This window comes from Mastigoproctus giganteus, chromosome 8 (assembly GCF_048544385.1).
Source record: "Mastigoproctus giganteus isolate SK-2022 chromosome 8, ASM4854438v1, whole genome shotgun sequence".
Taxonomy (NCBI): domain Eukaryota; kingdom Metazoa; phylum Arthropoda; class Arachnida; order Uropygi; family Thelyphonidae; genus Mastigoproctus; species Mastigoproctus giganteus.
In genome coordinates this window covers 5,036,307-5,049,496 of record NC_143582.1, presented here as the reverse complement: position 1 = coordinate 5,049,496, position 13,190 = coordinate 5,036,307, and the positions used below count along the sequence as shown (strand labels likewise).

At 36.0% G+C, this 13,190-nt stretch overlaps 1 protein-coding gene across 1 annotated transcript in view; it reads left to right on the top strand.

Moving 5' to 3' along the window:
• The window catches only part of LOC150081218 (monocarboxylate transporter 10-like), a 139,926-nt gene that overhangs the window by 91,033 nt on the left and 35,703 nt on the right, over positions 1 to 13,190 (top strand). The window contains exons 6-7 of the mRNA XM_090379410.1: positions 2,377 to 2,602; positions 11,541 to 11,650. Of these exons, the coding sequence (XP_090235536.1) occupies positions 2,377 to 2,602; positions 11,541 to 11,650 (336 nt within the window). The remainder of the gene's footprint in view (positions 1 to 2,376; positions 2,603 to 11,540; positions 11,651 to 13,190) is intronic.

The window sequence follows — 13,190 nt, the reverse complement described above, 5'->3', positions numbered from 1 at the left end:
AAAAAGAAGAATGATGATATCCGGCTCAGGACCCTGGGTGTGACAAGCCCATACTCACCAGATTGTGAGCCCCCGGGGTACTTCCAACAATATCTGCCTTGGATGTCTTAACCAGAACTTCAAATTCATCAAATTTATTTACTATACTCCTAGCATTGGTGTACATGCAAGTATACGTGCACCAGTTCTTACTCTTAATTATTCTAACACAGCCCATGTATTTACTTGTTTCATGACCCCTAGCAGTTTGTGAAATCCCCAGCAACTGGTTTTCCAGGCTGCTGCTCATTCCAATAGAAGCAGTGCAAGAATCATTTCCAACTCTGCCTGTGGCTACTGTTAATCTATTAGTCTGTGAATCCCCCTCCCCAAGCTAGCAGTTTTCCCGACCCACCTAACATTGTCTCGATAGCATCAGCAAATATTCTTGCACTCCTATTTAAGTGTATCCCATCCCCGTAGAAGCAATCTCTCCTGTTAATAAGCACAAACCATACTAAGAAAAATTCTACCCCATGAGCCCTGCACAATCTCTCCCGAGCCAAATTGATTAACAAGACTCTCATCATATACTCCCTCCTATCGTGTCTCGACAGGACTGCAGACACTTTCAAAATTTAAAACTTACTCAGGACTTTTTTTTTCAGCATTGACCTGTACTTGCGTAGTAAATCTGCAGATCTCCTACACTTAATGTCATTAGTGCCAATGTGTACAATGATATCATCTTTTGTGCCTTTAAAAGATGTCTTCAATGTCATCAACCTTTGCCTCAGCAGACATGTAGGTGACCTCCAGGAATGTGCTTTAGAAAAATAGTGACCTCCAGAAATGTGCTTTAGAAAAATATTACAAAGGCGATAACAGCTAATGAGTCAACAGCAGGGATTCACAAAAAGGAATGGAAATATTGAAAATTACATCTAACATAATAGCAAGGTTTTTCCAGTACAAAAGCTCAAAAATACTGTGTTATGCGATATTTACTGCAATTCTCAAACCATGTTATACAAGTACCGGGTTTGAGAATTTCTGCAATTTATCAATCACTGTGTTGTAGAAGTACCTTGTTATACCAAGGTTGCCTGTACATAACGTAGCCCAGTGGTCAGGAGCGAGAGTGCATAGCACGCGTTCCTTGAGTGGACCGGAGTTCAATCCCGTGACTACTAAATACGATAAATATTTGTATTGACGATTTATTGTAAACTCTACTGACTTGGTTGTTGTGCCGGAGTATAAACAGAAAATTATTATTTAAATTATTATTATTATAATAGTAACCGTTCAGTATAAAGAAAATACGTATAGTAATATTTAGAAAATTGCAGTATGGGATTCCAACAGTTAAAATATTGTTTGTATTTAATGTTCATTAGTATTTTTCACACCCCAAAAAGAGAAGGTGGTGCTTCAGTACCATGACTCTCAAGGATGACATAAAGGATTGAGCACATTTTGGCATTTGGAACAGCAAAAACCAACTGACAGATATAATCGATTTAGCTAGGGACAGAGAACTGGAGTAGATTGTAAAGCCATGGAAGGTTCTCCATTCACAAACATCTCAGATGCAAAATACTGACATGTCCAAAAATAAAATTCACAGTGCAGTTTGTGTTTTTCTTCAGTCAGTGTCAAGAATCATTTTATCTCTAAATATGCAGTATCTCTAAATATAAAATGAGTGGAATAAAGATATTTCTTATTGGATGGAGATGCTCATCCCACACTTCAGAAGCATAAAAGATTCTTGGATAATACACTACTGTACTGGTGTATCTTTAGGTAGTTGCACAGTTCTGCATGTAAAGCTGATGATGATGTGCTTGCCATGTTAAACAGCCAGCTTATGACCTGAGATTGTGGTTGGATTTGAGCTTTGGCTCAAGCATTACCCATGGTTTCTATGGTCTCTGTAACAAGCAAAATGAGGTATTTTTAAATAAGGTATTTTGCCAGGTTTTCTAGGTTTTGATTAATTTTGTTGTTCATTGTACCATGATCATATGTTGGTGTGATATGATCAGGAGCTTCAGATCATCCACATAACACGTTTTCCATTTTGATTTTTGTTCTACATTATTCATGAAAAGCAAAGGTGTAGGGTTGTCAGTTGAAAAATAAGTCTCAAAACAATCACTAAACATAAGTTGTATTAATGAAAAGCAAAGGTGCTCTATATGATTTTTGGCCATAGATATCAAAATTCCTAATTATATCAGTTGTCAAGTGTGCCTACTGACAGGTTAACAGTGCTTTATAAATCTATTTTAATTTAAAAATCTAGTTATATATTATAAAATTATCTACAAAAAAATAAACAAAAAGATACTGTTTAAATTTTTTTTTTTTTTTTTTTTTTTTCCATTTCAGATTGCATTCCTGTGCATTGGAATTTTGACTATGTTTACTGTTATAGCCCACCATTTCATAGCTCTCATTATTTTATGCCTATTCCTGGGACTCTTTGATGGGTGCTTTATATCATTATTAGGACCAATTGCCTTTGATGTTGTTGGCCATAAAGGAGCATCACAAGCTATTGGCTTTCTTTTAGGGTTTTGCTCAATACCTTTGACTGTTGGACCTCCAGTTGCAGGTCAGTTTCAAATATTTATTATTTTGTATTTTTATTTTTTTTATATTAATAAAGGCAAACTGATGCAATGAAGCCAGGCTTATTCAGTATCAACCTTAAAAAAAAAAAAAGGCATCTGGTGTCAATCAAGTATCTATCCAACCTTTCCTTAAATTAAGCTCTTTATTATTTTAAAATGAGATGCTAATTAATTCTATAAGTTATTAACTTTGGGTTAAATGAGAATTTTCTTATATTCGATCTACAACAATCCTTCCTGAATTTAACCCAGCAATGGTTATACCCAGTCATTACAAAAAGGTTGAATAGTATCTGCAGGTGCTATTCAACCTTTTTGTATTTCTAGAAAAGTTTTTATTTGTTATTTATTTATTTTTTTTAAATTCTATTTGGAGTATATCGATGCATTTTCTTTTTCTAATGGATCTCAATATATGTTAAACAAAATTTTTTAATGAAAAATTAAAAATGTTATTTTTTTATAATAATTAAACATAAAGAGAATACTTAATTTCTGTAGGAGCAGTAATAGTAGTAACATCAATAACCTGGTGAGAAATGTACCTAAGACCAATAAGCTACTACTAATTACATTATCAGTAACAGCTTATTAAGTAAAGGAATAACAATTCTTGTCTTCCACTCTGTGCTGATATTTTCAGTTTAAAAGTGAAAATGGTAGCACAAAGTGTAAGACAAGAATAGTAATAAAAAGTCACATAGCACCTCACAGGTTCTTTCTGCTTTTGATCCTGAGTAAACAATAACTGTTCAATTTGAAACCCACTCAAGTAAAACTGTGTGTATTTAGGAAGGTACAGAAAGTTTTAGCTATCAATCTTGGACCAACAATTAATGTGCAATCAATATTTTGAAGTAGTACCCGGTAGGCCATTTGCAAGCACTGCCGGGTTAAGTCCATGTTCACTTGTTCATGACACCTATGAAAGGAAAAAGATATCCTCCATTATTTAATTTAGTAAAACTTTTCAAAGCCGTAAGTACAACTGGAAAACAAGAGTTGAAACTGTCTAATAGACAGTTTCAACTCTTATAGTCATACAAGAAAAGTGTTAGTTGAAGGGGACCTAGGAGATCCCCTTCCCCAACTAACACTTTCTCAAGAAAGCAGTTGCCACTTCCTCAATAGCACACTTATTCAAATACATCTCATCTTTACAAAAGTAGTCCATTCTGTCAACAAGTACAAGCCATTCTGAAAAAAATGAACCATATCAACCTTCTACAATCTTTCTCATTTAGAATTGCTCGAGAAGGTAAGAGCCATAAACTCCCTCCTTAATCATGCTTGAGTAAAATTTCGGACACTTTCATGTTGAGCTTGTGATCCTTTTCTCAATTTCACAAAATACAGAAATAATCACAGAATCACATTTGTGTGGTACCACACTCAAGGTGATGGCCAACGAAAGAGACCTAGGGGCTAATTGTAGAGTCTGGCATGCAGTTCTCTGAGCAGTGCAGACAGGCAGCTAGGATGGCTCATGAGGTTTGTTAATGATATATAGGAATTTTTCTTGCAGAGATAAGGGAAGAAATTAACTCACTGTATCTTAAACACTGCATACAGGTTTGAAAGCCATTTTAAGAAGATGTGGATCTGTTGGAATAGGTTTAGAGAAGTGCAATGAGATTTATGAGGAGAACAAAATGGTGCTCTTACCAAGAAAGACTTCAGTTCTGCAAATTGCAGCATCTGGAAGGCACCAGATGCTGCAATTAGGAGGAGAGTTGATTGAGTTGTTTAAGACTTTGGATGGACTGAGTAAGCTAAATGTTGATGGCATCCTTACTCTTCTTCAGACAACACACATAAGGAGACATATTAATGGATGAAAATTTTCTTTCAGTTGGAGGGTAACTGATTGTTGGAACAAACTATCCATTTCCATATCTGATATATAGGAAAATAGATAGTTTGAATAAATTTAAGGAGGAATGGTTAAACAAATTATTAGAGGGGGGATGAACAGGTAATGTGGAAAGTTTTTTTGTTTATTTTATATTTTTATTTTTTTTAGTTTTTATTATTTTTTGTTTATGTGATATAAGTTTGCTTCCTTGTATCATTATCAATATTAATACTAAATGGATTGAGTAAACTAAATGCTGATAGCATCCTCTCTTTCTCTGATAACACACATAAGGAGACAGATTGAAAAAGGATGGTTTGTGGGATTGATGTGCAAAAACTTGTTTTCAGTCAGAAACATTGATTGTTGGAACAAACTTTCATCTGGTATTGTGGTAGCAGGTAGAGTGAATATGTTTAAGTAAGGATCACAGAAATCATTAAATGGCCAGATTGGGTAAGTAGTTTTTTTTTTTTTTTTTTGGTTGATGCTGTATAAGCTTGCTTCCTTATATCATTTACCAATACTAATACTAACTATGAAGTAAGACCTAAGATGTCTGCATTTAATTTTATTAGCAGCTGAAACATTATCACATTTTCTGCTCGTAAATGATGATAACTGTTATCGAGATATCATCTTTTAAAAAGTTTATGTTGGTTTATTTTTAAATATAAAACTATTCATTCAAGACTTTACTGTTGTTTGTTTTTGCTATTCAATAAGTAGTCCACAAACTTGTTTTTGATTGCAGCTTCCCTGTGTGTGTGTGTGTGTGTGTGTGTGTGTGTGTGTGTGTGTGTGTGTGTGTGTGTGTGTGTGTGTGAGAGAGAGAGAGAGAGAGAGAGAGAGAGAGAGAGAGAGAGAGAGAGAGAGTGAACACTGGATCAACACTTAGTTCAGCACATACAGCAGTCAATAAAAGCTAACTACACACAATTATTATATTACTCTTACTTTTTTTAATTTAAGTAATATATAAGAAATTTTATAGTGTGGACTTTGAGTCCCAAAGAATTTTAACATTAGGTAAATTAGCAAATTATTCTATATATATATTTATGAAACTTACCTCCTAACCATATAGTTTAATGTGTTGCAAAGTTTAAATTAAAATAATATGAACTAAAAGGCAAGGAATTAAAATAATATTAAAAGAACTTCGAAGAACTCAAAAATCTGAATTCCCTGGAAAATATCAATTAATAATTTCTTTTATGTTATCAGGAACAATAATTCTTGTCTTTTTTTTTTTTTTTTTTTTTATGTAAAGACGAAAGAAGATATTTGTTGACATTGGACTTGAACTTCTATTGACTGTAATTTTCAGTAAATATGTATGAAGGAAGGTTGTTCCAGAAAACGGCAGTTGAATGAATAAATGAGGAAGATGAAAAGTTGGTTCTGTGAGTTTGAAGTTGGACAGTAAATGGATGTTGGCTGGTGGCAGCATGTGTTTGGACTGTTTTGAAAGAGAGAGCGGGAATTATAGAAGCCAATTCAGAAGAACAGTGCCCATGGAAGTATCTGTAGAAGAGGCATGCAGCAGAAACAGTATGTCTATGAGACAGCAAGTTGAGAGACTCTGTTAGAGATGAATCATTAATTAACCTAACTGCCCTCTTCTGAACAGAATCAAGAAGCCTGAGAGGGGTTTTGGGGGCACCACGCCAGATGTGGGATCAATATTCCATGGTAGGGCGGATTTGCGATTTGTACAGAGTGAACAGCTCTTTGGAAGAAAAGTAACGCTGAGAGCGAAAGAGAAAACCAAGTTTTTTAGATGCAGAGGAAGCAATATTTGTAATGTGCTTGTGCCAAGAGAGATTAGAAGTTACGGTATTCCCCCAAGAGAGAGATATCATTTTGCCTAGAAATCGAAGTGTCACCAAAGATAAGCATAGGAGCAGAAGAATCCTTTTTGTGAGATATAAGACAAGACTGAGTTTTAGAAGGATTGAAATCAACTAAGTTGTCTTTACCCCCCCTGGAGAATTGCCTGGAGATAGGCATTTAAAGAATTGGTAGCAGATTTTCGAGAAGTTGAAGCTGATTGAGCAGGACAAGGTTTCTCAAAATGGAAAGTGGAATGCAATGTGCTATCATCAGCAAAACTGTGGATAGGATTTCCAGTCATTGAAAGAAGGTCATTAATATACAACAGGAAAAGATTGGGGGAAAGAACTCAACCTTGGGGGGACACCAGTATTAGTGGAGAAGTTAGAAGACAGAGAGCCATCTACCATCACCCTCAGTGAGCGATCCGAGAGAAAACAGGATAACCAATAACAAAAAACAGTTGCCAACCATAAGATGGAAGCTTGTTTAGAAGATTATAAGACCTTTATGCCAAACATGATCGAAAGCCTTTGAGATGTCAAGAGCAACTGCTTGTGTTTCACCGAACTTTTCCATTGAAATAGTCCATAAATGGGTAACATAAGGCAGAATATAACCAATGGATCAACACTGATGGAATCCATACTGGTGATCGTTGATCAGACGGAAAATTTCTAGGTAGTTTAAGAGTTCAGGGTAATTGATTTCTCCATTACTTTAGAAAGAGTAGAAGTAATTGCAATGGGACAATAATTGGATGGGAGGGATTTGTCACCCTTTTTAGCAACTGGCTGAATATGAGCAAATTTCCAAGCAGAAGGAAAAACACCTATGGAATAAGAAATTGAAAAAAGGCGGCAAAGAACAGAAGTGAGTTCAGGAGCACAGGTTTTAAGAACAAGTGGAGAAATAGCATCGGGACCTGGAGCTTTCTTAACATCAAGATTCGTCAAAATCCTTCTGCCATCCTTTTGACGGAAGACCACAGGAGGCATTTAATGGAGTGTGTTGGGAATGGTGGGAGGTGTTTTACCAAGATCATTAATACATGAGTTGGAAGAAAAATGGAATGCTGGCAGGTCAACTTTATCCTTGGCTGAAGTGACAACAGAACCATCTCTTTTGGACAGAGGTGGGAGCAGAGATGAGCAAAAGTTGCGGCCAATAGCTTTCGCAAGAGACCAGAATGCTCGGCTACCATTAGGGCAAGAAGCAAGTTTTCTACTTTTAGCCTGTTCAAACTCTAGTTTGGACTGATTAATAACTGCTTTACAATTGTTGTGAGCTTTGGTGCAGGCAGAAAATGAAACTGAAGAATTAGAAACAAGCCAATTACGATATGCAACATTCTTCTCTTGAATAGCCTTAGCACATTTATTGGAAAACCAAGGTTTAGATAAAGGATGAGATTTTAAAGTGGAGTGTGGGTTAAAGGATTCCATTCCTGCAAGAATAATTTCATTGACATGATCTGAGCAAACATTGACACCAGAAGTTTTGAAACAGTAATCCGACCAAGGAAAAGAAGAAAAGAAATCTCGCAGGCCATCCCATTTTGCATTCTTGTAATGCCAAACAATACGAGGTTGGGAATAGCCATGAGACAAAGGCTCCACTGGAGAAGAGACAATCACCAAATTGTGATCTGAGGTGCCTAAAGGACCACTCACGTCGACTGTGTACTTAGAAGGGTTGTTTGTGAGAAAAAGATCAAACGTGTTGGCTGTATGGTTAGGATTGTTCGCTATTCTTCTAGGTAAATGAACAATCTGTGCAAGGTCATTAGTAATTCCAAAAGCCTCAGCATCTCAACCAGCTGAGTCTGTGTGACTAGAAAACAGAAGTCAGCTGGAGTTGTGAACATTAAAATCACCATGGAAAATTACCTCACTGTTAGGAAAGTTGGACCGGAGAAAGTCAAGTTGCAAAGAGAGGAAGTCAAAGAGCTCCAAGTGATTAGTGGAGTTGGGAGAACAGTAGAGACAACAGATGAATTTGACACAATGAGGTAGAGAGATTTTAAGCCAGAGAAGATCAAAAAGAGGAGATTCCTAATTACCAAGTCTCTGACAGGGAATATCGGAATGGACATATGCACAAGTACCACCTTTGAGGCGAAAGGAATCTACAGCAAATAATTTGGGCAGAAAGGAATCATACAGCGAATAATTTGGGCAACTGAGACGAGCAGTAGTTGAATCAACCGATAACTGAGATTATGTCAGAAAAAGTACGTGAGCTTTGGCAGACTGCAAGTGGAAATGGACATCATTGAGGCCACATATATTTGTGACATGAATTAGGAAGTGTTTGGGAGGTTTAGATATTTTCGCAGATAAGCTTAGTCTATTAGTTTGACAATTCATGGTGTATTCAATAGTAAGAAAAAGTGGGTGGGACATGCTGTATGAAGTAATGAAATTTTTGGGTATGTCATACACGTGGTAAGAATATACCCAGATCCTCGACATAACGTGGCCTCGAAAATGCCCCCCCGCATACACACTACTCGGACTCCCTCCAGTTACTATCTGGCAGAGTAGAGGTAGCAAGATTATACACTAGCTGATCCGGAAGCCTCCTAGAGAGTTACCAATAAGTTTGGTCAAGTGTACTAACTAGTGGCCGGCCTTCGAACACTGTTTTAGAGCTATACCCTCGAAATGTAAGGAAGATTGGATCTCGCCACAATGTTCATCATAACCTCAAAAGTCATCAATCATACTGCATGATGGAAGAGATGGGGAAGGGTTGGCTGGAACTTAGCTTTGTAGAATAAACATGGGTTCCACCATTTCAAGCCTCCAATAAGCAAAATGGTGATATTGCACTGGTTGATGAGAGTCATCTACCACCTATTACTGCCTGGTAACACAGAGGGGCGGCATTCCTCCATGTTGTGTGGGTGCCACACCTCGACCTCTGCTTACGGTTCACACCTGGGTGTGCATATGCATGGAGGTGATACCTGGGATTACTAAGTCCCACCATCATGAAGGTGCAAGCAGAAGATCTGGCTGTCACAGACTGTCCGGACTTCGCCAAAATTGGGTCCACTTGACTTGAATGTCACCCGAATATCAGTTCCATCAGCATTTTAGACTCCCAAGTAGCAAGTACAGCTTGTCTGGCATATCTCAGAGAATGTCTGTGACAACCTCAAGGACCGACTTTGTGCTTCCACTTTGTGCTGCTATTTTCAATTTAAAACCAAAAACAGTAAAGCAAAATGGAAGCCAAGAATAGTAACAAAAATTTATTAATTTTTATTATTGAAAATCAAAATTTATTTCTTTATTTATAAACTATCTAATGTTTCAGTAATATATATATTTATAATAAAACCTATAGTTATAGATTGCATATTATATAACTTAGAACTATCATTATATAAATTATATAATATAATCAACCAGACCTATAGTTTGATTGATTGTATATTCTAGTTCCTTATTTATACTTCATTTTCCAGTTGGCAGTTTGGCTTTGCATTGTGAAGGTCTTAAGATATCTTGGTTTTATTTTTCACTGCATAAGAGTCACCATTTTGCAAAACTGTTGCATTGGATGGCTGATACTGTTTTGTTAGTTGGTGTTTGATGCAATGATTTGTGTTCAAAATGCAGTGATCTATGACTATGTCCTTATGTGGCTTATTTTTTTTTTGATGAGATAGGACTGAATAGTTATACTGTTTTAAATTTTAAGTTGTTTTATTTATTGGTTATGTTGCTATGGATGGTTTACAGTATTAAAGTCATGATATTTCACATTGCTTGGCTTTGGCATTTTTTGGGGATGCTGGTCTAAATTTGTTTATAATTCACCCATAAATTATGCTGTATTGGCTTTCTATTTAAAGTATTATAAAAAAAATTGTATTCACAACAATTTCTCTCTCAATTTAGCTCCCCCCACTTCTGTTCTCTTCATTGTTTTTTTTTTTTTTTTTATTATTATTATTTAAGAACTGGTTTTATTGGATTCACTTCTCACAGGGCTTATCCATTCTGCTGACCTATTTTAACTTCATTATATATACATGTGACCTCTCCGCTTAACACTGATAATGCGTTCCCGAAAAACAGAGCGCTAAATGAACCAGCGCTAAGCGAGCGCCGTATTCCCATAATGTAACATGTTTTTATTATTTAAGAACTGGTTTTGTTGGATTCACTTCTCAGGGCTTATCCATTCCGCTGACCTATTTTAACTTCATTATATATACATGTGACCCCTCCGCTTAACACTGATAATGCATTCCTGAAAAACAGAGCGCTAAATGAATCAGCGCTAAGCGAGCGCCGTATTCCCATAATGTACCATGTTTTTATTATTTAAGAACTGGTTTTGTTGGATTCACTTCTCAGGGCTTATCCATTCTGCTAACCTATTTTAACTTCATTATATATACATGGGACCCCCCCCGCTTAACACTGATAATGCGTTCCCGAAAAACAGAGCACTAAATGAATCAGCGCTAAGCGAGCGCCGTATTCCCATAATGTACCATGTTTTTATTATTTAAGAACTGGTTTTGTTGGATTCACTTCTCAGGGCTTATCCATTCTGCTGACCTATTTTAACTTCATTATATATACATGGGACCCCCCCCCCCCCGCTTAACACTGATAATGCATTCCCGAAAAACAGAGCACTAAATGAATCAGCGCTAAGCGAGCGCCGTATTCCCATAATGTACCATGTTTTTATTATTTAAGAACTGGTTTTGTTGGATTCACTTCTCAGGGCTTATCCATTCTGCTGACCTATTTTAACTTCATTATATATACTGTATATCTATAAAAGTCACATATTTTTGATTATTGTACATTTATGTTAAATTCTTATTTTGTGCTGTATTTTTGCATACAGGTGAACTAGTGTATATCACTGAATGTGTGGATTATTCTAAATAAATAATATATTTAAATATATTTTCATTATATATTTTAAAACTTTATTTTAATTTATTGAAGTTTGAGATATTTTTTTTTTAATATATCTTATATGAAATACATTTTGTCAGAAAACAAATGATTATAAATAGTGTTATAAGTATTTATTATTTCAGTTCCGGTTATTAAATTCCGTTTATGAAAAAAATAAACGGAAAAATGATGTAAATAACTTCTGGGGAGTAACAAATCATTTTTCTAATTTCCTTAATACATATTTTTTACACTTTTAAGGAGGTGCATTTCTAACTTTGACTTTTTTTACAGGTCTACTTTACGATCATCTAGGTAATTATAAGGTAGCCTTCCTTGCTGCAGGCGTACCCCCAATTATTGGAGCTGCTCTTATGTGTTTAATTCACAGAATGCCATCACAGGTAATGTGCTTGAAATATAAAGACTTATGAAAAAAGGAAACACTAAACCATGTTAAAAGGCAGCAAATACAGTATGTTGTTCAGGCTGCTGTCTTTTTAAAGCTAACTTTGGTAAGGTGCAATTCTGTTCCAATGTAACGAGCCAACCTAAATATAGAATGAAATGAAATAAATTTAATTAAATGTCTTTCTTTAGCCTTAAAAAGGCAGGAGGATGCTGCATTTGTAAAATGTTTAGTGTTTCCTTTTTTTCATAAGACTTAGTAATATTATCATGTCTGTCCCTATAGTAAAGTGTGGTGCTTGAAATATCTTTGCTTAGTTTTTTCTCCATAATTAAAGTTGGTTGTTTGGTTATATAGGAAAAGGGGGATTTTTTTTGCTACTTCAATTCATATTTTTAATCATTTAGTGTGTGTGTGTGTGTGTGTGTGTGTGTGTGTGTGTGTGTGTGTGTGTGTGTGTGTGTGTGTGTGTGTGTGTGTGTGTGTGTGTGCTTGGATCAATCTGCATGTTGTGAAGGCTGAAAAACTCATACAGGATATCTCTCCACCTGAGATTTGCTAACCACAGTCATGATTGAGGTGGGCTTTAAGAATTTTTTCATGGCAGAGTGGTAAGTGGCAATCCTACTGTACTGTCATCAAGGGTCAATAATTAAGACTAATTAATTACCAAATTTGCTTATAGCCAGCTAAATACTTAATTCTCAACTTGAGCAAAGAGAGGATAAGATAAACAAGAAAATAAAATAAAAAACCATAAAAAATTATATAATATGTGGTATGGTATAAGGTTACTACAGCCCAAACTTCATGTAACCACCAAATTTACAATTTTGTTGTTGCATCATTGGCATAAATCAGAAAAAAAAACTTATCATTCACACTCCATATTGTTGTGTCACACTCCAAAAGGTGATATCGTTGTACACGTTGGAAGTAATGACATTAAGAGTAAGAGATCTGCAGATTTACTCAATAAGTACAGGTCAATGTCGAAAAAAAGTTGCAAGTTAGGGTTGAATGTGAAAGTGTCTGCAATTCTGCCCAGACACAATAGGAGGGAGTATATGATGAGAGCCTGGTCAATCAATTCGGCCCTGAAATTGTGCAAGGCTCAAGGTGTAGAATTTTTTTCACCAGGTCTGTGCTTGTTGACAGGAGAGACTGCTTCTACAGGGATGTAATACACTCTTAAATAGAAAGGGTGCAAGAATATTTGCTGATGTTATCGAGGCAGAGTTAGGTGGGTCGGAAAACTGCTAGCTTGGGGGGATACACGGACTAAAAGGTTAACAGTGGCCACAGGCAGAGGCAAAAGTGATTCTTGCACTGCTTCTGTTAGAATGGACAGCAGACTGGAAAGCAAGGTAATGGAGATTTCCAGGACTGCTGGGAGTCATAGTGGAACAAGTAAATACATGGGCTGTGTTAGGGTGGCTAGGAGCAGGAACAGGTGCACGTATACTTGCATGTACACCAATGCTAGGAGTATAGTTAATAAATTTGATGAGCTTAAAGTGCTAGTCAAAACACCA